Source organism: Pelodiscus sinensis, chromosome 17 (genome assembly GCF_049634645.1).
Source record: "Pelodiscus sinensis isolate JC-2024 chromosome 17, ASM4963464v1, whole genome shotgun sequence".
NCBI classification, from domain to species: domain Eukaryota; kingdom Metazoa; phylum Chordata; order Testudines; family Trionychidae; genus Pelodiscus; species Pelodiscus sinensis.
The window spans coordinates 34,120,661-34,147,655 of NC_134727.1; the positions used below are offsets into that span (position 1 = coordinate 34,120,661).

At 45.3% G+C, this 26,995-nt stretch overlaps 1 protein-coding gene across 1 annotated transcript; it reads right to left on the reverse strand.

Moving 5' to 3' along the window:
* Nucleotides 1–1,239: 1,239 nt before the first annotated feature.
* CBY3 (chibby family member 3) lies at nucleotides 1,240–11,428 on the reverse strand. The gene is made up of 2 exons (XM_006138209.4): nucleotides 11,285–11,428; nucleotides 1,240–1,811 (listed from the first exon to the last, which is right to left on the reverse strand). Exon 2 carries the CDS (start codon nucleotides 1,723–1,725, stop codon nucleotides 1,240–1,242), a length of 486 nt encoding a protein of 161 aa, XP_006138271.1. The 5' UTR covers nucleotides 1,726–1,811; nucleotides 11,285–11,428.
* Between the last annotated feature and the right edge of the window lie 15,567 nt (nucleotides 11,429–26,995).

The window sequence follows — 26,995 nt, forward strand, 5'->3', positions numbered from 1 at the left end:
GAGTCTGTGATGCTAAAGGAGAAGGTTACACATATCTTATTAGAATCAGGGGAGACGACTGTGATCAAATTGGGGACCAACTGCTTGTCATTTAAAAGCAGCACGGCCACTGCAATTGATCAGACTACACACCCTCAGAGACGCACACACCCTCTGCATCCTGTTTGGGGGGGTCTCTGCAGCATTAGAGGGGGATTTAGGGGTGGAGCTGTCTTATCTGCTATTACAGTCTCTGGCCATTCTGCCAGTGCAACAGTCAGACAAAGCAACACAAAGACCAATGGATCCCTGTAACCTCAGAGTAATTGAGAGGAAGAAGACTAATTCCAGTTCCAAAATGCAGGACAATGTAGCACTTTAAAGACTAACAAGATGGTTTATTAGACGATGAGCTTTCGTGGGCCAGACCCACTTCCTCAGATCTGAGGAAGTGGGTCTGGCCCACGAAAGCTCATCGTCTAATAAACCATCTTGTTAGTCTTTAAAGTGCTACATTGTCCTGCATTTTGCTTCAGCTACCCCAGACTAACATGGCTACATTTCTATCACATATCTAAGGCCCTTCTCATTACTTTAATTCCTCACCATTTTTAATAGGTTGTGTTTATCCTCACATCCCCACTGAGAGGAGGGGAAGTATCATCCCCATTTTTATCTGAAGAATTGAGAGAGTAGGCAATTTGACCAACTCCATGTACTGAAAAAGCCCTTGGCAGAGTAAAAAATTGAAGGGTCTCTTGACTCTTAGGCTAACACCTTAATCACTGGACCATCCTTCCTCTCTAACTGCCATCAGCTTTCCAACTGTAGTATTCAGGTAATGATATTTAGTTTCCTTTAAAATGCTTTGAAATGTATATATGAAAAGTGAGAGCATAAAAGTGCTAAGTTTCATTATTTTATTACACTGTTCATTAAAAGAGATTTAAAATTCAAGAATATTCATAAGTCTCAATTTCTGCATTTGGATAATGGGTAAAGCTGTTTTTCATTTATTTAATGCCATGATTCATGAATGGTCAGATCTGGTTTTGAAGTGTAATGAACTGTACAGACTGATTTCCTGTTTTCTGTCAATCATAAAATAAATTCTAATTTGCTTAATACATACAATTAAAGCAAAAATCACTCTACAGATAAATTTGATTCAGGAATGTATTAAACTTCTGGAACCAAGGAGGCAGATCTGCATGTGTTTCAACAAATGCAAACTCCCAGGTCTTGCATCCACAGTTCTTGCTAGGATTTAAGCATCAATACTTTATTTGGCTTCTTCATCTTGTTATGCCATGTGGGGTTGTCCTTCTTTTTCTCTATCATGTGAAGTCGGGCAGTGGTTTCTGTCAGCATGTCCATCAACAGCTCAAGCTGCAGCTTCAGGTAATTGTTCTCTTCCAGGAGAGCCTTGTTCTCCTTCTTCAGGGCTTTACAGGACTGCTCCCTGTCACCAGAGGAGAATAACTGCAGCAGTGGAGGCCGATGAGAGAGGCCACTTTCACCTTGCCATTTGCCATCCTGGAAGACAAACTTGGTATCACTCAGCTGAGCCCGCGGAGGGCCGTAATCCAAACCTAGTTCAGCCTGCCGGGTTCTGAAGTCCAGGAGGTAAAAAGTGGAAATGGAGGTGATTCGGCGAAGGGGAGGCCTCTTGGGTAGAAATCTGCGTGAGAAATGATCTGCCCAATAGTCTCGCAGCTCCTGCATTATGTTAGCAATGGTATTCATACTGAAGCTGGATGAAAACAGAGGTATCAGTCAAGAGAGCTATAGCAGAAAATTGTGAAATGCAAATCCAATCTGTAGAGTTAAAGCTGAGAGGACAGTACTGAATTAGAACAGGTAACCAGAAGCTAAAACTTAGGCTCTAAAGACTGTCATTGACCAAAAATGGTAATCATAAAATGATATCTGGCAGCTTTTTTTTTTGTCTCTTTACTGAGCATGAAAATAATACAGAATCCATGGGGCTTTGGTAGGTGTCCAAGCACATGATTTTCATATTGATAGATTCCAAAGTAAAAAAGGACCATTGTGACCATCTCATCTAACCTGCTATATAATACAGGTCATAGAACTGCCCCAAAATAATTCCTAAAGCATATATTTTAAAATAACATCCAACCTTGATTTAAAATTTGTGAATGATGGGGAATCTACTAGGGGGATGTGAAGATTTAATTGGATAACCAGTAAACCTTACCTGGTTAAGATTAATGAGTGGGGCTGCTTCAGCCTCTCTGGCAGCCTCTATTCACAGCAAACCAGGGCACCCTTCTGGCAGGGGCTGCTTTGATCAGGACACTGGAGGCAGGGATGCCCTGGCCTACCATAGATGGGCTGCTATGGCCAGACTGCAGCAGCCCCTGCCTGTGGGGGAGGGTGGGCGTTCCAGCCCAGTGAGGGTGGGGAAGGCATTCTTCCTCTCCTTTAACTGGGTAAGCAGTTAAATAATATGTTTAACCAGTTAGCCATTTAAATGGGATTTTACATCCCTAGAATCCACCACCACCCTTAGTAAATTGTTCCAGTGATTAATCTCTTTCCATTAAAAATGTGCTCCTTATTTCCAGTCTGAATTTATCTAGCTTCAACTTCCAGCCATTGAATCATGTCATACCTTTCTCTGCTAGATTACAGAGCCCATTAAATATTTGTTCCCCATGCATGCATTTACAGACTTTAATCAAGTCACTCCATATCCTCTCTTTGTTAAGCTGAATAAGATTGTTCTAGAGTCTATCACTCCATGGCATGTTTTCTAATCTTGTGGCTCTTCTCTGAACCCTCCCCAATTTATCAATTTACATTTTGAGCATCAAAACTGGATGCAATATTCCAGCAGCTTACCTGTGTAAAATATATACATAAAGCCTCTCTGCACCTACTCAAAATTCCCTGGTTTATGCACCTCAGAATCATGCTAGTTCTTTTGACCACAGCCTCACACTGGGAGTTCATGGTCAGCTGATTATCTAGCATGATCCCCAAATCTTTTTCAGAGTCACTGCTTCCCAAGGGTATGCCCTCACTCTTTGTTCCTAGATGTATACGTTTACATTTAGTATGGCCATTCTTGCGCAAGAATCTGCAGAGCGTCCACACTGCCCGCCCACTCTTGCGCAAGTAAATTTACAGTACGGCATGGTAAGAGAGGGCTCCTTGCGCAAGAGCTGCGCTCTTTTTTAACAGGTGTAAGCTCTCTTGTGCAGGAGCTCTTGTGCAAGAGGGCAGTGTGGACGCTCGGCAGGGATTTCTTGCGCAAGAAAGCCCTATGGCTAAAATGACCATCAGAGCTTTCTTGCGCAAGAGAGTGTCCACACTGCCATGGGCGCTCTTGCGCAAAAGCACAGCTCACACATGGCAGTGTGGACGTTTTCTTGCGCAAGACTTCTTGCACAAGAACACTTGCGCAAGATGTTCTTGCGCAAGAAGCCGCCAGTATAGACATAGCCATACTGTCTACTTGCTTCAAGTTTACCTAGCGATCCAGTTCATTCTGTATCTGTCCTCTTCCTTATTTGCTACTCCCCCAATTTCTATATCATATGCAAATTTAATCAGTGATAATTCTATGTTTACTTTGAGATCTTTGAGGAAAAAGTTAAATATTAAAAAGCATAGGGCCAAGAACCCATTTTTGTGTGACCCCACTGGAAACATATCCACTCAATAATGATTCTGCATTTACAGTTACATTTTGAGACCTTTTAATTAGTCAGTTTTTAATATACTTAATATGTGCCACATTAATTTTATATCATTTTAGTTTCTTAAACAAAATTTCATGCAGTATCACCTTCTATAAAATATTAGTTAAGTATATTTAAGTCAGCACTATATATCAACTAAATGTGTAGTCTCGTAAAAAATAGCTGAGTTTGATAAGGTCTATTTTCCATAAACCCATGTTGACCTGCATTAATTACATTACCCTTTTTAATCAAGTTCCATTATCGTCCTCAGATTCAAGATAATTCTGTCAGGTTTACAGTTTACCCATTTTAAATATTAGCATGTTATCTTTTTTCTTGTCTTCTAGAACTCTCCAAGTACTCTAAGACTTACTGAAAATCAACATTAATGGCAAACTCTTCAACCAGCTCTTTTAAAACTGTTTGCAAGTTATCTGAACCCGCTGATTTAAAAATATATAACTTTAATAGTGTCTGTTTAACTCTGTCCAGATATACTAGCAAAATGGAAATAGTGTTATCACCACCATACAATAAGACTTTTCCCCCAAATACATAAAAGAAATATTCATTGAACACTTTTGCCTTTTCTGTATTATTATTGATAATTTTACCATTTCTTCCTAATTATGAACCAGTACCATTTTCAGGATTCTTTTAGTTTCTGAAAGATTGAAAAAACTCCTCCTTAACTCTGCTGACCACATATGGCCCCTTGCTTCCTTTTTCAGTTTTCTACAATTTCTAACTTGTGATTTATATTAATTACTATCTACTCCCTTTCTTCCATTTGTTATATATCATTTTTATAGCTGCCTTCTCTTCCTTACTGAACTAAGTCTTTTTTTTTTAACCTTTATGTCCGTGTTCTTCAATTGTAAGATTGTGGTTTTTTGAGCATCTAGTAAGATGCTTTTAAATGATTTCCAGTTATCATTCATATTTTTCTGATTAACTTCTCCCCAGCTCATTTGGCTCATAATTGTTTTCAGCCTTGTGAAATTGGTCCTATTAAAGCATGAAGTGTATATATTAGTAGTCTGGACTTTATTCAGCTTGCACATTGTAACTGTGATTAAATCATGATCACTTGTGCATAAGCTATCATTCCTTTTTCTTTTTATGATCAGTTCCTCTTTAGTTTTTAAGACAATAGAATTCCCCCTTGCTGGCTTCAGAATTAATAAATGATCTATAATATGTAGAAATTTCAATAATGTTTTAGTATTGGCAGTATTAGTTATCCATATGGTAAGTATTACACAGACTGCACCTTGATGTTAGAAATCACACACCTAATAATCCCCCACTTTGGCCTCCAACATCCAGAGATAGAGGGGATCTTCCATCTGTAGATCTCCCTCACCCCCATCACTGCAGAAGCAAGATCAGCATATTTGGCACTGCCTCCCTCTCTTCTGGAGCTAACAGGATCTATAGGGATCTGCAAAGCTAATAGGTGCTCTGCAGGTCTTTACTGAGGAAGGGAAAGAGGCACATGTAGTTGGGGGGACAAGAACATTCATCATTCCTCCTCTGTCTTTTGGTGAGTGCCTGGCCTGGAAAAGATATTACAGCATGAGGCTATACCAGCTTTTCCATGGATTTTCTTGATTTCCCAGAATCCCAGAGGCAACCATTGTGAGGTGGAGATCCCTGGAACATGGCTGCAGTGAAGGTGCACTGCCAGGAAACAGGAGCAGAGAGGCAGTGCATCTAAGCAAATACCCCTGCCATTCCCCAGATACTTGAAGATCCAGCACATTCAGGGGAAGGCCCCATAGTGGAGGTATGAGGAGTGTAGATGGAACAATCATGTCAGAACTTGACAGGGAATCTTCACAGTTGTTTCTGCTCTCTAGGGTTTCCCATAGAACAGTGGTCTCCAACCTTATTAAGCATGAAATAAATTTAAAAAGTGAAGTGCAATCCAAGATCTACCTCAAATATAAATACCCTTGTCCTATCTCCTTCCCTCCCCTTCTCTGAGACCCCGCCCCTGCTCACTCCGTCCTCCTTTTCTCACCCATCCTCAGTCACTTTCACCAGGCTGGGACAGAGTGTTGGGGTGCAGGCTCTGGTCTTGGATCAAGGGATCTGGAGTGTAACAGGGGCTCTGAGCTGCTCTTGGGACAAGCAGTTAGGACGTAGGAGGGGTTTTAGGTGCAGGCTCTGGGACGGCATTTGGATGCAGAGGTGCTCAGGGCTTGAGGGGCAGGAGGGGATTCATGATGGGTCAGCATTTGGGATGTGGGCACCAGCTAGGCACTGCATATCTTAGGTGGTTCCTGTTTGATGGTGCAGTGCGGTTAGGCAGGCTTACCCTGCCCTGGCCGTGGACCACTCCCTAAGGTAGCCAGCAATCTCCATCTCAAGTCCTGTTCCCCCTCCCTCCTCCGCTCTGTGGAGAAAGGGTACAGAGTGGGAGAGGGGGCACCTTAACATCAGTGCCCCTTCACCTCCTCCACTGCCCTGCACAGAAAGCAGGGGGCTCCCCAGGGGGAGGGGCAGCTCCAAAGCAAAGGGCAGGAGATGAGCAGCAGTGGGAGGAAGGGCAGCTGAAAATCTCTTGGCCAAACCAGTCGGGATCACCTGTCAGAGACTCCAAGATCTATCAGTAGATCCCAATCTACTGGTTAGCAACCATTGCCACAGAAGAAGGATGCCTGGGGCAGGTCATAGTTATTGATAGTATCCACAGCTTTACCACTCTTATTAGAGGGTCAGATAGAGACGGCATAAAACAAGAAGGCTACGTACTGCGCTATTTTGCGCAATAAATATGAAAATGAGGTGAAGTGTGAATATCACCATGCATCATTTGCATAATTAATGAGAGGCCACTTTTTGTGCAAGAAGCTTTTGCACAAAAAGGAGCCATCTACACTGTTCCTTTTTGCACAAAAACCCCACTCTGCTTTTTTTCAGGAAGAATGGCTCTTGCGCAAAAGTCTTGTGCAAAATTAGAGCCTAATTAATTATGCAAATGAGGCATGGCAATATTCCATGCTTTGCCTCATTTGCATATTTTTTGCGCAAGAGGGGGAAGTGTAGACGTAGTCGAAGTGAAAAAAATCTGGCAGGTTATCAGCCTAGGGTTATCTTGATTTACCCAACAGCTCTAGGAAATCAAGGCTACTCTATAAGTAATGAAGTATTGTTGTATGTAAATAATTTGATTCTCTTCCAACTCCCTCCTAAAAACCCCCTCTGCTATGATGCCTTCACATCCCTGTCATGTGGCACTGAGTAAGAAAAGGGCAAGCCCAGACTGTTATTTTTCTACTAAACCCTGTTACATTTATTACCTCATCTTCCCACCCCACCCTCACTCTGTTTTGTACATCTGTCTCACACTGTCTAGCATGAAGACTGTAAGCCAGAGGCCTGCAACCTATGACTCGCAAGCCCAAATATAGCTCAGTATGGAACCAAATATGGCCCTTTCATCATTCCTAAAATATATGCAATTTTTAAACTAAATATGAAAAATTAATTCAAAATTTAAAAAATACGTAATTACTCATGTAGTTTGAATGTGTTCATGAACCTGAATTTGACCAGTTATGATGTAAACTTCAAAGAAATGTGCGAAAAGTCCCATTAAACGAAGTTTGTGAGTACAATATTTCATTTATGCTATTATTAATCATCATGTAAATGATCAGTAATATTAAGTTGTATATTTTCAGTCATGCAGATGGGCATTCTGGCTCTTTGTTGACCACTTGTTCTGAATTTTGATGTAGTTTGGCTCTTTGGTTTGTAAAGGTTGCCGAAACCTGCTGTAAACATTCTAGGGGAGAGACTATAGCTCTGTAATCTATAGGGTGCTTGGCACAATGAGGTTCTGATCCTGGACTGGGGCTCTTCAGCATTAATGCAGTATAGATAATACATAATGGCTGTGTCTAAACTGGCAGGTTTTTCTGCAAAATCATCTGCTTTTGCGGAAAAATTTGCCAGCTGTTTACACTGGCCGCTAGAATTTCCGCAGGAACACTTGATCGTCAGTGTTCTTGAGGAAATACTGTGTTGCTCCCATTCGGGCAAAAGCCCTCTTGCGCAAATCATTTGCGCAAGAGGGCCAGTGTAGACAGCACAGTACTGTTTTGCGCAAAAAAGCCCCGATGGCTAAAATGGCGATCAGGGCTTTTTTATGCAAAACCGCGTCTAGATTGGCCACGTACGCTTTTCTGCAAAAAGTGCTTTTGCGGAAAAGCATCCTGCCAATCTAGACGCGCTTTTCCGAAAATGCTTTTAACGGAAAACTTTTCCGTTAAAAGCATTTGCGGAAAATCATGCCAGTGTAGATGTAGCTAATGTGTCAGTACTCACCCTTTTGGGGAGGAGGAGAACTGATCAGTGCTCAAAAATCTGCTCCTTAAAAGATTTAGGCTGCATGTACGTTGCATCACTCTTGTGCAAAAGCCTATGCAAATGAAGCGTGGATTAGCATATTGCCATGCTTCATTTGCATAATTAAATAGGGGCCGTTTTTGTGCAAGAGGCTTTTGAGCAAAAAGGAGCCGTCTGCACAGCTCCTTTTTGCACAAATGCCTCTTGAGCAAGAGCTGTCCTTCCTGAAAAAATGAGGAAGAACGGCTCTTGCACAAGAGTGGGGTTTTGCACAAAAAGGAGCTGTGTAGACAGCTCCTTTTTGCTCAAAAGCTTCTTGTGCAAAAACAGCTCCTAATTAATTATGGAAATGAAGCACGGCAATATGCTAATCCACACTTCATTTGCATAGGCTTTTGTGCAAGAGGGATGCAACGTAGACGTAGCCTAAGGGACTCATTATCTGTTGTCCCCAACCCTGTCTTTCTTACATAGTGTACCAACAGGGGCGGCCCGTGAGCCTAGGCAGACGAGGCAGTCACTAGGGCATCCCCGGCCCGCCCGGTGATGCCGTCCTGGGGTACCTGGGCACCCAATGATGCCGTCACGGCCATTGACGGCTGTGCAGGCGGGGGCGCCGATCGCTGCTGCAGCCGGCATCGGGCCGCTCCTGTGTACCAATTGACATTCAGACCCAAGTTATGAGACTCATCCCACCATATTTCAGCTATGTGTAGTAGGTTGTTCTCGCCATTGCTGGGCATCATTGTGTTGCTTGTTTCCTCTGCTCCCTGCATTTATGTATGAAAACTTACACACAGTTAAACCGCATTAACTCTCATTTAAAGCTGGTCTATACTAAAAAATGAGGTCAGCCTACCTACATTGCTCAGCAGTGTGAAAAATCCATACCCTTGTGCATCATTGTTAAGATGACCTAAGCCCCTGCGTTGAAAGTGTTTGGTCACAGAAGAATTCTTCCATCAACCTGCCACTTCTCAGAAAAGTGGATTACTTATAACAACAGGAGTGGATTACTTATCCCACCCATGGCATAAGGAGTGTCTACACTGAAGTGTTACAGTGACCCAGCTGTGCTTTTGTACCATTTTAAATGTGGGCAGGTCCCTAATTAATCTACAAACTGGATTAATTCTCACCAAAACACTGGCAGTGTCACATTGTTCTTTTTGTCATGAGAGGATTAAAGCAGGGAGATACAGGAAGAAATCTACTGCCAGGGCTTTGGGATTTTCCTTTATGTGCAGCGGGCTTGCCCCAAAGCCCAGTGATGTCAATGAGACTCTTTTCATGGAGGTCAATGGGCTTCAGAGTAAGCTTTAGTGTACATTGTCATGATTAATAAAAGCAAAACCATATTCATAAAAGAGTGTACTGTGTGATTCAATCTTTTCTTTTTGCTAATTCACAAAACTAGATAATCACAATGGGCCTCCCATTCATTTTGTGCAAATGATGAAGGTTCAAGCATCAACTGCACCTTTGTAATCTTCTTTTTCACCTTTTCTTACAGAGTATGCATTCTTATGAATTATACTCAAAGAGACTGTCTGCTTACTGAAGTAGAATGAGAGTTCAACTGCCCCAACTGTTCCAAGCTGAAATTTGCGAACAAGCTAGGCTACTGTATTTTTCAGGCTGTTTTGCTGGGGTGACGCTCAAGTGTTGACCAGATCATCCAGTCATCTCTCAACTCAGAAACTGTTTCTATGCTTATTGAATGCACATTCCTCCTTTTTACACCATCAGCTTATCTCCAGGTTTGTCACCAGCATCAGCCTTCACTTGCGACCTAAAGCATCTGAGAACATTACCTCTGTCCACCAGATTTTTCCCAAGGTCGGTCTGTGCTTATTTGGGAGCTCATCTGTTTACTTCTTTTCTGATCTTTAGGTAAACTGAGGCCTGATGTGTACACACTTTTTGTACTGATATAATAGTTAAGGGTGCGACTTTTTTACTGATATAGTTATACTGATACCACCCTGAGTGTGGGTACAATTATACCAAAATAAAGCTGCCTAATGCAAGTCTAGATTATTCCTCTGCCTGTCAGAAAATAAAGAAATGTCTATACTGTACTTTTGTCTTTTGTTGTTCAGAGGTATGAAAAAAATACTCTCCCTCTGAACAGGCCTGGCCTTAGGGCATGGCGAGCAAGGCAGTCGTCTTGGGCCCCACGCCTTCAGAGCCCCACACTGCCCAGTGCCCAACCAGCTACTCACTCGCTGCCCGACTGCGCAGTACTGCCAACCACAGCATACTGCTTTGGGCCATATAAACTCTTTGGCCAGGCCTGGCCCTGAACAACAAGGCTACGGCTACACTGTAACCTTTTTCCGGAAAAGCTTATGCAAATGAAGCGCAGCGTGGAATATTGCTTCATTTGCATAACTAATTAGCAACCACTTTTGTGCCAGAGGCTTTTTGTGCAAAAAGGAGCTGTTTAGACAGTTCCTTTTTGTGCAAACCCCCCCTCTTGTGCAAGAGCCGTTCTTCCTGAAAAAAATAAAAAGCGTCTTGTGCAAAAGCAGCTGCTAATTAATTATACAAATGAAGCGCGGTGATATTCCACGCCACATTTCATTTGCTTAAGCTTTTCCGGAAAAAGGCTACAGGGTAGCTGTAGCCCGAAAGTTGTAATGACAAAAAGTGCTGGTGTAGACAGCATTTCATCAGTGGGAGCCACTCTCTGGTTGATGAAGCTACTGCTGATAAAGTTACTACTGATGAAGTCCTATTGGGGGTTGAGGGTTGGTTTTATTTTATCACCAAGAGCTGGAGAGCTCCAGTGACAAAGAGCATCTACGCTGTACCTTACAATGGCACCGCTGTAGTGGCACAGTCATGCCATTGTAGATAGAGCCTAAGATATAGTGATATAACACATTAATACTAGTTTAACTACATCCACGCTGCGGGAGGGGAGTTTTACCACTGTATACTTGCATATATTTTGTGTGTAGGCTAGGCTGGATCTTCTGTTTCTGTATGCAGGAGTGATCTCCATGCCAGTGACTCATTAGTGTTTGGCTACTCTGGCAAACTCTATATAGTGAGCTTTCAGAACAAGTCTGTAAGGTCACCAGCCAACTCAAAAAAGATCTTGGGCCCACTGACATGATTGGCAAAACTCCCACTGACTCCACAGTTGCAAAACCAGACCTAAAGTGCCTTGTTCCAATCCTAAGCACACCCAGCTCACTAACATGTCCTTTGTTTCACCCACTCACCAAAGTGCTGAATTGATTCTCACTTGAGTGAATCCTCAGGAAGGGCTAGCTCTGGAGTTCACCTGTTTGGGACTTGCTTGTTCACTGACACCCTAGCTGTTTGGTGTTTGGCCTGGCTCAACCTCATCACCCTGCTTGCAGTGACTCACAATTGCCCTGTTTCAGCTAGCCCAAGGGTGGGGAACCTCAGGTCTGGGAGCTGGATTTGGCCGCCTAGGTTCAAGTCCCCCCCAACATTAGGGAGCCTGCACTGGTGCTCCAGCCCCCTTGTTGCCCCACCGTGGGGCTGGAGCACACAAAATCTACTAGCCTGGCCCCCTAGGATCTGGTGTGCAAGGAGAATGTGGGGAGTATCTTTCTCCTCAGTTGGGGGCCACATTAATGGGAGTTTGTTTGTTTGGGGGCATGTTTGGGGTTTTTTTTTTGCTTCTCACTTGTGTGGTGTGTGGTTCCTGATTGTTTTTTCTGTGGGTAAGTGGCTCCTGACCCAAAAAAGGTTCCCCACCCCTGAACTTTAGCCACATTTTCGCACAGGAGGGATAGCTGAGTGGTCACTTTTATACTTTCCAATTACCAGGAAGTAGCACAGAGCTTTAAGTATTTAGGATTAAGGATATATTGAAACCAGGTAATTTGATACCTAATTAATGCCTCCAATGCAAATAACACGTCAGTGCCTTGAACATTGTACTTTTGTCAAGATAACTGAGGATCTTTCCTCATTCCCTCCTCCTTTTTCCTTTTCTATAAGGACTTCACTATAAGACCCTTCATTCTTGCTCAGTGAGTCCTGATTTGGCAATTTTGATATAATTATTACTTTTCAAAAATGTTTTAAAAACTTGAAATATAAGTACCCGCAATACGACAGTGTTGTTAATTATGTGGATGGGGACAAGACACAGTTTTTCCTAAACTTTAGTGTAATGAATGGCTAAGTTGTTTCAAGATTTTCTCTCTGGAGGAAATTCGCCCATAAGCAAACAGTTCATGCAAAGCCCCATGCTTCTGTTACACTCTTTGGTCTTGTCTTCACTAGGGAAAAGGTGTGTTTATTCTAGCCCGTGTTCACTAATCATGAACATGAATCATGTAATTAACAATAAATAAAATTCTAGCAAAGGTCAGGTAGTATCAGGGACAGTAATAATAGCTTTGGAGGTCAAGATAAACCCTACACTCACATTTAATCACTACTTTGACCTGCTAACAAGTATGAAACCTACAAACTGTCTTGTCTTTAGTAGGATTTTATCACGTTAGCTAGTATGAGGTAAGAACATACCCTTGTCCTTGTGTGGATATACCTTATGTTAAAGGGAGAGCACATCTGAAAGAGATAATATAATCTGAAACACTCTAATTTTAAATCTATACAATTGATATTAGAGAATGTGTTTCATAACAGCACAGAGAATTCCAACCAAGCGTCAGAACACTGAAGCCTATGTATGACACAGAAGGAAATAAAATGTTTATTGCATAACTTCAGCGTGACTCCTTTTCTTCCTATGCTCCTTGAAGTAAATTTGATGTAATCATATAAAAATAAAGCAAAGGTAATAAAAATGTGTGGGGGACAGTCTGTAACATTTGGGTCCAGATCCAAATGTGATCATAGTTTAATGGAGCAGAGTGTGGGAATTTTGATTTGAGCCATTAGAAAAATAAAAGACCAACTGAGAATTAGTATTGAAACTAGCATCTACATTTCCTCATAGTTTGTGGTCAAGTTTTTGGAGTTCGGTTCAGGCCCATCTCTTGTAATAACACAAAAATAAGTAGCTTTAAAAAGTTGCTCAGGGTGTATTTTTGTGATGAAAAGAAATGCACTTTTTGAAGCTATCTATTTTAATCTTGTATCTGGATTTCTTTTTCTTTCCTTTTCCCCTGATCAAGCTGTAGTTTAAAACTGCCATGTCCGGGTATTATTTAGACCGCACTGACCTACTTCTTCCAGCCCCTTGGCCCTTTTGATATGGATGCTGCTACTATGGTAACCTATGTAACATGCTGGCATCACAAAGGAAGGTCTCCATTAAATGAGCCCTATGCATCAGTTACTGCATTCAGTTTCACAGCAGGTTTCTTTCACAGACACACCCAGTTAGAAAGTAAGCAGTTCAGTTTCCAGGGGAAGCACATAGATATGCTGTTTCTACCCTACCCAGCTGTGTCTTGAGATCCAAGACGGCAAACGAACCAAGGCAAGCCCCTGCACCCTGTCCCCACTCCTCACACTCCATTCCCACTCCTTGGTAGGCACATCATGCAGAATGGGGCAAGTCCCTGGTCCCTGCTCCCCCACAGGAGTGCTGGGGTGGGGGGTAGTTTGGACTGCAGGCAAAATGGGTGAGAGGGCCCCCCCAATTCCCTGCTTCACAAAGCTACCTCTGGGTAGCAGGAGGCAGCCTCCTTATCCCTGTCCCCTGTCATTGCCTGCTCACTCAAAAGCCCGAGGTCCACCCACTTTTCCTATCCTAGCTATGCCACTGAGTTGGTGTGTAACAAAGAGATAACAGCATGTAGGGCCTTGCGCAAGCCCTCTGTACTTGGATGAATTTAATCCTCAATGCCAAAACAACCGCATTTCCTGAGTCAACGTGACTAATCATGAAATGCTTATTTACAAGAACATATTTGTCAGTCTTTCCTCTCGCACACACCAGTAGCTCTTGTGACTTCGTAAACAGCACCACCTGGCGAGATACTGACCCTAATGCAGCCTCAGAAATGAAACAGCTGCCATTGGCCAAAGCCTTTGTCATTCAAAGCAGACACACAAATAAATGCCTTTTGAGCCCACCCCTTCACTCTCAAACAAAGCAACAGAAATAGCTTAAGTAGATTTCTACTGAAATTGAACATGTCCTTTGTGAAGGTATCTGTGAGGTAGCTTCTGATTGTCAGAAGTCATAGAGGTGACAGAGAGCTCCCACTAAGGCTGTTAAGAAGCAGGTAATTGGATAATCGTGTAGTCGATACAATTTGATACAATTTGTATCGACTACATGATTAGTCGATAAGGGAAGGCGCTCAGAAGGAGCCACCCCGTGTGACGGGGAAAGGGTTCCCCGCACTCGCAGCCGTGGCCCGACGCAGGTGCGTGGCGGGGAGGACGCCAAGCGCCCTGGGGAAGCCGGCCATCCGGAGCACTCAGTGCGTGTGCTGACGAGCGCCCCGGGGAAGCCGGGGAGGGGCGACTGGCCGGGGGCAGGGCCGCGATTGCAAGCCCACCGCCCGGGGCGGGCATTCGGATCCAGGGAGGTCCAGACGGCACGCACGCCGCGCGGGGGCAGGTCCGCAACCAGCCCGTTCAAGAGGGCGGCGGCAAGGGCAGAATGGGGGAGAGCCAGGAGGGAGCAGGGCTGGCTGTGGTCTCTCCTCCTTTGCAGGCAGCCCAGGGGGAGTGGCGGCCGGAGGACTCCCAGGGGCGTGGCAGATTGCTCGGGACCCGACCGGGAGCTGGAGGACGAACCCTGCCGGCGGAGGAACGCCTGCAGGACGCAGAGAGACGCCGTCGCAACCAGGGATGCGAGCGGTCAGAGCCCGAACCAGGACATTGAGGCCGCAGCAGCCCGTGGGGACAACCCGGTAACAAGACACTCACAAGGACCGTCAGCCGGCGGCCCGGGAGCCCGCAGCCGGGTTAGAAGGATGGGAGAGGCGAGGGGTGGCGGTTAACCACCTCGCCACACTCTGCAGTGGCTCTTCAGTTTAAATGTAATAAGAGCCAAGCACGATGGAGCAGCTTCTGTTTGGGGCAGCCAGAGCTGGCTGCAAACAGAGGCAGCTCTGATAGCAGCCCCTGTCCGTGCAGGGGTCCCAACTCCCTGCAGGGACTCCCTACAGACAGGGACTGCTGCTGGAGCAGTCTTCCCAGGCCCCCCACACTGCTGCCTCTGGTAGAGGCAGCAGCTGGGGGGGGGGGAAGTAAGAGGCACTTTGGAGACGGTGCAGGGGGAATCAGCTTTTAAGCCAGGTCCTTCCAACATTGGCTCATGCTTCCACCCCTTGCTATCTCTGATATAGAGGCAGCAAGTGGTGGAGGGAAAATGCAGATAGTCGACTCAACTACTCACTTACATCTCTAGCTCCCACTATAAGAACAGATGTTATTCCCAGGTCTGTCACTGGACAAATCATTTCTATGTCTCGATATCCCTACCTGCAAAATTAAGATAATGCCCTGAGCAGATGTCTTCCCTGCTCTATTACAAAGGACACACACTGCGTAGAGTCCAAATCCCACCTCTTCTCAGGTTTTGTCTTTATTAACAAGACTGTGTCAGTGTTACCAAAATCAGATATTCAAAAATCGTCAGTTTGGCTTAAAAATGCCGAGAGTAAAAAGTAATAATGCATTTTGGTTTTGTTTAATTCCCTTTTGGTCTTTGATCCTTTAGGTTGCTCTTGGGTCATGTTTTTCAAGCTTTTTTTCTTCAACCACAAGAATTAGAAACTTCCTCATTTTTAAAAGGGAAGCTGAGTTTCTCGTAATCCAGAAGGTGGGGGAAGGGTTTCAATTAAAATACCAAATACTACTAGACTTTTAATAAAGTTATGGGAATTGTAACACTGTTGTGCACCATTATTAAACTCTGTTACGATTTTCAAACACAACCAGGGCCTGGTCTACACAAGGGCTGCGTCTAGACTGGCATGATTTTATGGAAATACTTTTAACGGAAAAGTTTTTCCGTTAAAAGTATTTCCACAAAAGCACATCTAGATTGGCACAGATGCTTTTGCGCAAAAAGTGCTTTTGCGCAAAAGCATCCGTGGCCAGTCTAGACGCAATTTTGCGCAAGAAAGCCCCAATCGCCATTTTAGCCATCGGGACTTTTTTGCACAAAACAGTTCTTCCCTGTCTACACTGGCCCTCTTGCGCAAGAATACTTGCGCAAGAGGGCTTTTTCCCGAGCGGGAGCGTGAAAGTATTTGCGCAAGAAGCACTGATTTTGTACATTACAAAGTCAGTGCTCTTGCGCAAATTCAAGAGGCCAGTGTAGACAGCTGGCAAGTTTTTGCACAAAAGCAGCCGCTTTTGCACAAAATTTTGCCAGTCTAGATGCACAAGGAGTGTAGGGTGAACGCATTAGGTCAATTTCTAAACAATGAGTCCACACAACCAAACCCATTCCATCAGCTTTAAGGGTTGTTAAAGTTAATTTTGGTATTCCTGCTTTCACATGGAATAATGATAAATTCAACCTTGCAGGGTTGACTTTCCAGTAATATAGATTTATGGCTATGAAAGTCGTTGTTCTTGGCCTCTGGAGGGTGTCCCACAGTGCCCTGATGTGACCACTATGGCCAGGACAATCAACTCTGTTGATCTCCAGGTGTACAGAAAAAGCCCCAGGAAAATTTGAATTTCATTTTCTGTGCAGCGAGCATGGCAAGAAGACCTCAGAACAGGCAGCACATCTCAGCAGCACATCTGACCATTAATGCCTGTGGTTACAAATGAGCACCGGCAAGGAATGTGCAGGAGATCCCGGACCTCTTTGCTGTGCGGGGAGAGGAATCAGTTCAGGCAGAGCTATGAAGCAGAAAAAAACCCTCACTTATATCTTTGCCAAGATGATGGAAAAAGGATATGCCAGGGACACCCCACAGTGCTCAGGAAGGCATGCAAGACAACAAAGGAGGCAAACGGACAGTCTGGGTACGTGCTGCAAACATGAGAAGCTGCATGAGATTCTACGGGGGTCCCAATGAGTTTCCCAACCCAGTCCATTGATTCCTCCCAAGAAACTCCTTTGGCAGCCTCGGGGAGCAGTATGGAGGACAGTGTGGATGAGAAAGAAGAAAAGAATGGTCAGCAGGCGAGTGGAGCATCTGATCTCACCGGCAGCCAGGACCTTTTTATAGCTTTGGAAACAATCCCTTCGCCCAGGACATATCACTGCCGGGGCCCTGATGGCAGAGGGGGCACTTCTGGTGAGTTCACTGTTTTAATCATGCTATAAGAAGACAAATGGGTGTGATATGTGGTGACCAATCTGCCTACACAGTGGGGGCTCCCCAGAACAGTTTGTTAACGTGTCCTCCCTGCACGTCTCCATACAGCTCTCAGATAGAAACGCTTTCATCCTTCTCACAAGATTTATGGGGACGCCTCCCTTATTCTACCCTCTGGAGCAGGACACCTTCCCACGCCAAGCCAGCAGTAAGTGGTCTGGCGTCATTGTAGCACAAAGCATTGCAGCATAAGGTCCAGGTTTCTAGACACATTCAGTCAGCATCTGCTCCCTATCACTCTGTGTGATTTGGAGAACACTGTTATAATCACATGGCAACCTGGAGGAAGTAGGGCAAGCTATTGTAACTGATACCACCGTAGTTCACTTCCATTTGCTGATCCCCTACAAAGCCCTATTGAGCCCCTGCCCAGCTGCCGCTTGGACCGCCTCCCACCTGCAGTTTCTTTGGTAGCCACATGTGCCCCAGCCCTTCTGTCATGCCCAGACCAACATGCTCCTGTGGCAAGGAAAAGTTGCACCCTCCCTGTAAATAGGGGGGTGCCAGACACACAGTCACTGTGTGAGCCTTTGCCCTACCCTGCCACCCTGACCCCCACTTTGCAAATGCAGAGTCTTACCTAGTTGCAGGAGCTGCTATTTGCAAGCACTGTGTCGCACATGCTTTCAAAACCTGTTCCCAGGCCCGGCCAAAGAGTTTGCGGGGTCCAAGGAGGCATGTTGTGGTTGGCTGCATCGCGTGGCCAGGTGGCTCCTAGCTAGGACAGCAAGTGAGCTGCCGGGTGGGCGGGCACTGGGCAGCACGGGGCCCAAGGCAACTGCCTTGCTCACCTTGTCCTAAGGCTGGGCATGCCTGTTTCTTCCCATGACTGCCAGCCACTAGACTGAGTCCAGCTGCTCCCAGATCTCTGTGGTGTCCCTGCCGAGGAGTGGGCATTTAAAAGCATAACTGTGCATTGTACGTAATACACGCTTATTATCTTGGACAGACGTCCCTTTATGCTAAGAGATTAGGTTCTACGATCCACAATGTATCTCCTGTAGTCTGCCCTACACTGTTCATTACAGCGGACACAGCAGCAGGCTTGCAGCTTGCTCTCCTGGGTCCAGCTCCTCCAGGTGTTCAGCTATCACACATCCAAAGGCAACAATGTACTAGGGACGACATGCTCAATGAGCAAATGCAGTCCGCGCACTTGGAGAGGGTGCAATTAAGTGAGTGGAGGAAAAGACTGCTGTAGGAGATCGGAGCGGAGCATGAGGACAACAAAGCGAGCAGGGAGTGTGAAGTGAAGACACAGGAGGACGTCTTGATGGTCATGGCGGAGTTGATGAAGCTCGTGGTAGACTCACAGGACAGCCAAATGTACAGGAACCCTCTCCGGCCCATGCTAACCCACATTCCCTCCTCACCAAGTTCTATAGTCTCCTCTCCCAAGGGCCCAAGAACATGTGGTGGGGCAGTGAAATCAGTCTCACGTTCAATCTCCAGGGATGTTTCCCAGAACAAACGGCTGTCATTCTCACACCTGTGTGACTGCTGAACAGGGGGGATTGTAATATGACACTTTCCCTTCTCTCTCCCACCCCAAGCTCCCAAGTTCCTTCCCATGCTTTATAAAATTGTCTTATGTATACAAATGTGCATAACTCGAGGATGCTTTGGACAAAATACTTCATGTAACCTATCAATTTTAATGTCACAGTCTGCTGGATCGGTATGTCTTGTTTTGGTGTATGTACCATTCTTGTATGTTAAGTTTGAAATATGGGGTATGGAATGGTTTATGATTTTAAATGTGCAAATGAAAGCAATCAAGGGTGCTTGCTGCAGTAAGATGAAGGCTTAAAACATAACCCCATGTAGCACAGGCCTCTTCTGAGGCCTCAGGCCTGGCTAACAACAGACAAAACATGGCTAATATAAGGCAAAGCTAAGCTGTGAGCAAGACGCAGTCCCCTGCTCACAGAACTTGGCACAAACAGGGCTGAGAGAGCAAAACACTAATTGGTAATAGGCCAAGGTGTAGAACAGTAATGGGTCATAAGTTGAAAGCACATGGTACCACCAGCTCATTAAAGAAGACCTTGGTACCCACACTCCCCACAGTTACCGACCCAGGTTCAGGAAAGGGTCTAAAATGACAGCATGATGGATAGAGATGATCGAATCAAGCCATGAGGTACAGGGCGATGGGTGGTATCTAAGAAGCATCAGAGGGTGGTAACCAGACAAGGTCAGAGGGTGGCAACCTGACCGGTCAGCAGTGATGTGTGACTTGTACCTGTATATAAAGTGGTGTCTGGGAGGGACAGTCTTTGTCCAGCTGGGAGGCAATGGAAGTTTCCCACGGGTTGTGCTGAGGCCATTGTTGTAAGAACATGTGTGTAGTGATTCAGTAGAGTCTACTGACAACTATTACTGTATTTTGCTCAACACTAAACCTGGTCCAGCACCTTTGATCCTTATCTGATTTGTGGTCTTTGGCAGCCCTCTCAGGGTCTGCAGTTAGGGTTGCCAGGTGTCCGGTTTTGAACCAAACAGTCCAGTTTTTGAGCTTTCTGTTCGGGAAACAAATTGAGAAAATAGAAATGTCCGGTATTTTCTAAATAAGATGTAATGTAGATTGTGATGTCATGTCAAGTGTGTCGGTATTTCTGTTGAAACCCTGTCTGGCAACCCTATCTGTGGTGGTCATTGGGCCCACACCATTGAGTACACATGCAAGCAGTCTTATGGTTATCATCATCGACAGAGCCAGAGTAAATCCTCCTGACTATATTTCCAATTCTGGGACACCATAATGGGTGCGTGGTCAATTTTAAGGACTTGAGAACAGCATTGTTTGTCCTTCAAGTCTAAGCAGTAGTTGACAATGCCACCTGAGTAGTTCGATAGCTTCTCTCTCTCACCAATAGAAGTTGGTCCAATAAAAGAGATTTCCTCTCCCACTTTGTCTCTCTATTGTTCTGGGACCAATATTGCAAATAACAATGGATGGTATCATATTTTATTTGATAAGTGAATCTCCTATGGTGCCAGTTTATGGCATGAGTGACTAAAAATAGCTCAAAAGCTTCAGGGGGTAGCCGAGTTAGTCTGTACAAGAAAAAACAACAAATGGTCTGGTAGCACTTTATAGACTAACAAAACATGTAGATGGTATCATGAGCTCTCATGGGCACAGCCTACTTCTTCAGATGACCTGAGTCTCGGAAAAGATGGTGTAGACTGAATAATGTTGAAGCACTCAATCAGTTATAGGACCAACAGCTGAGGAAAACAAACATTTTGGCCATGGCTACACTAGCGAGCTTAAAGCAGTGCTGCTGCACTGATGCAGCTGAAGCACTTAGTAAATTCTCTAGTATAGACACTGTAAGCCAATCGGAAGAAACTCTCGTGTTGACTTAATCCACCCACAATGAGCAGCTGTCGCTATGTCAGCAGAAGAAGCTGTCCCACTGACATAGCGCTGTCCACATCAGGGTTTATTCACATCCCTGAGGCTTTGTCTATACTGCCGGCTTTTGCCAGCAGAGAGTATGCAAATGGAATGCTGATTAGCATTTTGTCGCACTTCATTTGCATAATCTATTCGAGCCCTTTTTGCACAAGGGGTTTTTGTGCAAAAACAAGCAGTGTGGACGTTTTCTTTTAGTGCAAAACCCCCTTTTTGCACAAGATCCGTATCCCTCTCCGGGATCTTGCACAAAAAGAGATTTTTGCGCAAAAAGGAAACATCCACACTGCTCATTTTTACGCAAAGTAGCTCGAATAGATTATGCAAATGAAGTGCAACTAAATACTAATCAGTGTTGCATTTGCATACTCTCTGCCGGCAAAAGCCGTCAGTGTAGACATAGCCTGTGTGACACAAGTTGTACTGACATAAGTGGTAGAGTAGACGTAGCCTAAGAGTTATAGTTATGGAGGAAAAATATAGTGATTATTGCCAATCTCAAGGGCTCAAAAATTATGTAAAGTTCTTAAAAATGAGATTGTCTTAACAATTAGGAGATTGTATACATAGTTCACGTTGGGTTCATTTTATTTGGCTTCTGACTTTTGAGCCTTTTCAGGATCACATTTTTAAACAACACTGAGCATGTTAATCTTCAAAATACTTTACAGACTAAAAAAACTCACCCCTGCATGTGTTAACAAATAAGCCGTTATCTTGCTTTACAAATGGGGAAACTGAAACATTAATCCATTCAATGACGTGGACATTGTCAAACTCCAAGTCAGTGGCAACCAAGATCCAAATTCAGGAATTGCTGGCTCGCAATTCCTTGCTCTTGTCAAGTGAAAGAAAACATACGCCAGATGTACACTATGCAATATATTAGATCAGGGCTACTCAACTTTGGAAGCCCCGGGAGCCACAATGATACTCACAGCACATGCTGAGGGCCACAACTTAAGTGTGGTTGCCAATATGTATGCAAATAGCTTCTTTCTCACTGCCGGGCATGAATATGAAGATTAAGGCAAGACTACACAACACACAGACCCCATTTAAGTCAGTTCTGCTGATATTGATAAAATACAATATTTACCCGATTTCCACCCATATGACAGCACTTTTCATGAGCAATGACAGTCCAGGAATTTAGGTACTAAAACACATATCAACAGAGGACCATTATATTGACTACTTTTTTGTTTTGGCTCCCACCCGCAGGCTGCAAGTTGAGCCCTGTATAAATCCAAATTGCACCGTGGGCCGCAAACAAACAGGCCACAGGTGGCCTACAGGCTGCGTGTTGAGTTGCCTTGTATTAGATATATGATACACAACTCCAGATACAATCGAATTTCTTCAGCATCCCCACTGCAGGAGGTTGATGGGAGAAACTCACCCATCGACTTCTCTTACTCCTCGCAATCCCACAGAGTACCAGAGTCTATGCGGGCACCATCAGCGTTCAATTTAGTCCTTACTAGTACTATGAGTATGTGAACATATGCATGGTTTTTTTTGCTTCAACTGCTGCAACTTTTTCTTAGTAGATAAGACCTTATTCTTTCTGGGTCAAATCCTCAAGGTATTTAGGCACCCATGTCTCATTGGTTTCAGTGGGAGTTAGGTGCCTAAATACTTTAGAGGATCTGATCCTTTTTGCCTCAGTTCCTCATCTGTAAAATGGGATCAGTATATTAAAAACCAAGAAGTGTTCAGGATGGGCAGAAAGGCCCAGGTAGGTGCTTAAATATCTGTGGGTCATTTCTCCTGAAATGAATGGGGTGGGTTGGAGCCACCAGTTTAGTGTGGGGGTTGGTGTTATCACACCTATCGATCACATAATTGCAGGGAGACTCTTGCTTTGATTGTCCTTTTCCACTTATCCGCACGGTGCCTGTCATGCTATTAGATTGTGTCTTGGCCTCATGCAGAATCTTTGGTTTGAAGATCATTAAGCAGTGGGATGAAACATCGCTGAATGAGGAGGAGGAGTTTTCCTTTTGCACAGGGTATTTAATACACAGGACAGTAAGACACAAATTCTAAGTCACAGCACCTTTAAAGGCAGACTAGCTTAGAAGGCATTTCCTGGTGCCAAAGCCCCTCAGCTCCACCTTGCAATCCTTATGCTCCTGCAAAGCAAGAAAGAAGACAGCTTGCTGTAGTCACTTACTGCTGCTGAGTCATTAACTTCTTTTTGCTGAGTCATTCTGCAGCTGTGTTGGACAAAGCAGAAGACAGAGGAGCAAGAAGGTGGGTAGCATCTGCAGGCTTAGCTGCCTTGTAAAACTGCCTTGTTGGGTGAAAGATGGAACTGGCCTCTGGAGGAGCGGTAAGCACCACACAGTGAATTTAAATCCAGCAGCAATGCTTCGAATAAAGAAAGGGGAGCTGCAGGGGCAGTCTGGAACTGGCTATTTTGTTTTAACTCAAGACCTGGTAGATTATTTTGGTTACAATGTGTGGGAGGTGGGATAAAGTTGAAAAGATTATGTAGTTTGTTGGTATCCGTAATTAAGAAACCTGTCGCTACGTGACCAGTGTAGTAAAATGTCTGTTCATCCCTTACGTTAAACGACACCATCAATGTTAACTTGAAAATCTGTCTTGTTCCCTGAAGCTTTCTACAAAAACTGTTAGAACACAACTATATTGGTGTTTTTATTGCAGTTCCACCCCTGGTCCCCAACAAGCTGGGAACTCCATTGTGCTAAGTCATTGTGCAGTTGTTTGTGCTTGTATTTGAACCTTGCCAGGCAAATGTTTACTACCCCAGACACTGCAAGGAGGTGCATGAAAGCCAGAAAGTGAAAGTGATTTATCCTGTTCCATCCTTGGGAGCAGGGTTGGTGTAGCCATGTTGGTCTATGGATATGAGAGAGATCTTTGATGGGACCCACTTCTGCCACAGAGCTCTTCTGAAGTTCAAAAGCTTGTCTCTCTCACCAGAAGTGAGTCCCATAAAATATATTGCTTTCCATACCTTGTTTTTCTACAGTGAATCAGTTTTGCTGTTCAAACTGAGTGAGATACAAGAAACGAGGGACCAGCAAAAATTGTGAAATGGGTCTCTTAAAAAAAATGTTTGCTTTTCATAAAGTTAGGGGTTGTTACATGGGCAAGAAACTAGTTTGGTGGGGGTTTTAGGTAAAATATAGCTTTGTATGCTATGGAATTGAAGCAGAGTCCCCTTGTAACTAATCATATTGGCACACATTTGTTTTTGTTTTCTTAAAGCTACAATACTGAGATTAAGGGTCTGGTTTTTGAAGGAGCTCTGCACGCTGGATGCTGAATTCTTTAGGAAAGTTGGCCATAAACATGAGCACTGAGGTCTCCAAAATCTGGTCCTTTGGGGTTGACTTTCAAAGGGACGGAGGGAGCCTCCAGAGCTTCAGATGAAGTCAACCGATGCAGGTGCTCAGGCCTTCTGGTCACCAGGCTGTAATCTGTTAACCTCACAAAAGCCCTATTCACAGGCAGCGAAAGGGAGTCAGAGCAGTGACATAGCCACAGGTGAGTCTGAGAGGGTCAGCCCATGGCCCACTCAATTATCATCCAGGCCCATCCACCCTTGCCCCAGATTTACTCCTGCTCTGATCAGCCAGTCTGGCTCTCTTGTCAGGGAGTGGGATTGGGGGCTTCTAAGCCCCCGACCCTCACTCCACAGCTGGAGCACAGAAGTACAGCAAGCACCCCTACCCTGACCCCATTCTCCAGCAGGAGCGTCAGGTAAGTGGAGCAGGACAAGGGCCCATGGCCCTTTCTCTTCTGCTGGTGATAGGCAAGCCCCACTGCCCTGACCCTGCTCCCTAAAGGAATGCCGGGCATATCAGGGCAAGCCCCCAATCCCACTCTCTAGCAGCAGTGCCAGGTGGGGGGGACAGCACAGGTGGGGTGCACTTTTCTTCTCCCCCTAAGGGTGCTGGAGGTGGGGAGAGTTGGCCCTGCCCACCTTAAATTGGGGCTCACCCAAGTGTCCCAATCTGTCTATGCCACAGAGACATGCATTTGTTTTGCATGAGAGCTTTAGTGTTCTGCGCTGCATGTGGACCTGAGTTACACACAAGTTATGCTTTTCTCCTCCTGTGTTTTCATTGAGGCTAGTTTCCATAGATATGGTTGCACAGTAATGTTTGAGATACAACCAGCCTAGTCGCTATTGAGGTACTCAGTCTAATTTACAGACCGTCCCACCCAGGGACAGGAGTTATTGTCCCTTGGAGAGAGATTTGTAAACTTTTCTTTGGTCTTCTGATCCGAACAAGGAGAGTGTTCGATTAAAGCTCTGAACAGACCATTTCACAGCCATTCATATGCCCATTACACCCTGAAATGTTAGTGTAGATTTTTCTCATGGCCACACAAGGCTTTTTTTAATCCGTGAGCCAAGGCATTTTCCAGGAAAAAGAATTGCCATTCAGTGACCACAGGGAGAATGCGTCTCTGCCGTGTGGTCTAGAAAGAGAGAGAGTAGCTCTCAAGAAACTGCACAGTGAATACCTAACTAAAAACACTCAAGGGACCAGGGAGAGGGACAAGAATGTGCTGATTATTATAGTGAGGCAGAGGCACCACTGTAGCACTCTCCTTGTACAGATCAGGGCCAGTGGGGTCCAGAGGACGGTTTGGGGAGGCTGCCAAAAGCCCCATGCTTTTGGAGGCCCTGTGGCAACCACCCCAAGTGTTCTATGGATGGGACCCGTGGGATTACCTGTGATGAGGGGCAGGGTTCCCTAGAGGCTGGGCACTTGTGAGGCCACTCAGGAGAGATTCCAGTGCCACCCAGCTGATCAGCAGAGCGCCAGTGCTAGGTTTGTTGTTTCTATTGGTGGTGCGCCTTCTTATGAGCCGTGGTGCACATAAAAAATTAAGTCTGCACAAGGATTGAAATAATCTGCACCTGGATGGAAAAGACTTGAGGGAACATTGGCTGGGGGCCTGGAGCATCCCCAGTTCCAAGAGTAGATACCCCCATAAATGTAGAATGCAGCCATTAGCTGCCGCAAACACAACAACAAATCAGCTCCATTTCCTTGCCACTTGGGCTCAACTACTATAGGGTATGTCTACACTAAAAAGTTAATTCGAACTAACGGACGTTAGTTCGAATTAACTTTGATAGGCGCTACACTAGCGCTCCGCTAGTTCGAACTTAATTCGAACTAGCGGAGCGCTTAGTTCGAACTAGGAAAACCTCATTTTACGAGGACTAAGCCTAGTTCGAACTTACTAGTTCGAATTAAGGGGTGTGTAGCCCCTTAATTCGAATTTGTGGGAGGCTAGCCCTCCCCAGGTTTCCCTGGTGGCCACTCTGGCCAACACCAGGGAAACTCGTATGCCCCCCTCCCGGCCCCGGCCCCCTTAAAGGAGCACGGGCTGGCTACGATGCCCGTGCCAGGTGCAAGCCTGCCAGCACCCAGCCAGCAGACCCTGCACCTGGCACGGCTCAAGCCAGCCACCCGATGCCCCCCAGCCCTCCCCCTCTTCCCAGGACCAGGCTGGCGGCTCCCGGGAGCTTGCCCGGGACCGCAAGAGGCGGGCACCCGCCTGGTCTAGTGCAGACATCGTGGACCTCGTCCACGACCTCCGCACTAGGCACAGGAAAGTGGCCGTCTAGGGCAGGAGAGCTGCCAGCCTGGCCACCCAGGAGCAGGTGTGCATGAAAATCAAGGTGGTCCACTGAGACCCCCGACCCTGAGCCCTGAGCTTACAATGGCCGTACTGGGTCAGACCAAAGGTCCATCTAGCCCAGTAGCCTGTCTGCCGACAGCGGCCAACCCTAGGGACCCTGGAGGGGATGGACCGAAGACAGTGACCAAGCCATTTGTCTCGTGCCATCCCTCTTCAGCCTTTCACAAACTTTGGGCAGGGACACCACTCCTACCCCCTGGCTAATACCACTCCATGGACCCAACCTCCATGACTTTATCTCACTTCTCTTTAAACTCTGTTCTAGTTGTAGCCTTCACAGCCTCCTGCAGCAAGGAGTTCCACAGGTTGACTCTCTGCTTTGTGAAGAACAACTTTCTGTTACTAGTTTGAAGCCTGCTACCCATTCCTTTCCTTTGGTGTCCTCTAGTCCTTCTATTATGGGAACTAATGAAGAACTTTCTTGATGCACCCTCTCCACCCCACTCATGCTTTTATAGACCTCTATCCTATCCTCCCTCCGTCTCCTCTTTTCCAAGCTGAGAAGTCCCAGTCTCTTTAGCCTCTCTTCATATGGGACCTGTTCCAAACCTCTGATCATT

Bases quoted from the DNA above. Each gene is read 5' to 3' on its own strand.
- CBY3 (XM_006138209.4), bottom strand. From the start codon at position 1,725: ATGAATACCATTGCTAACATAATGCAGGAGCTGCGAGACTATTGGGCA.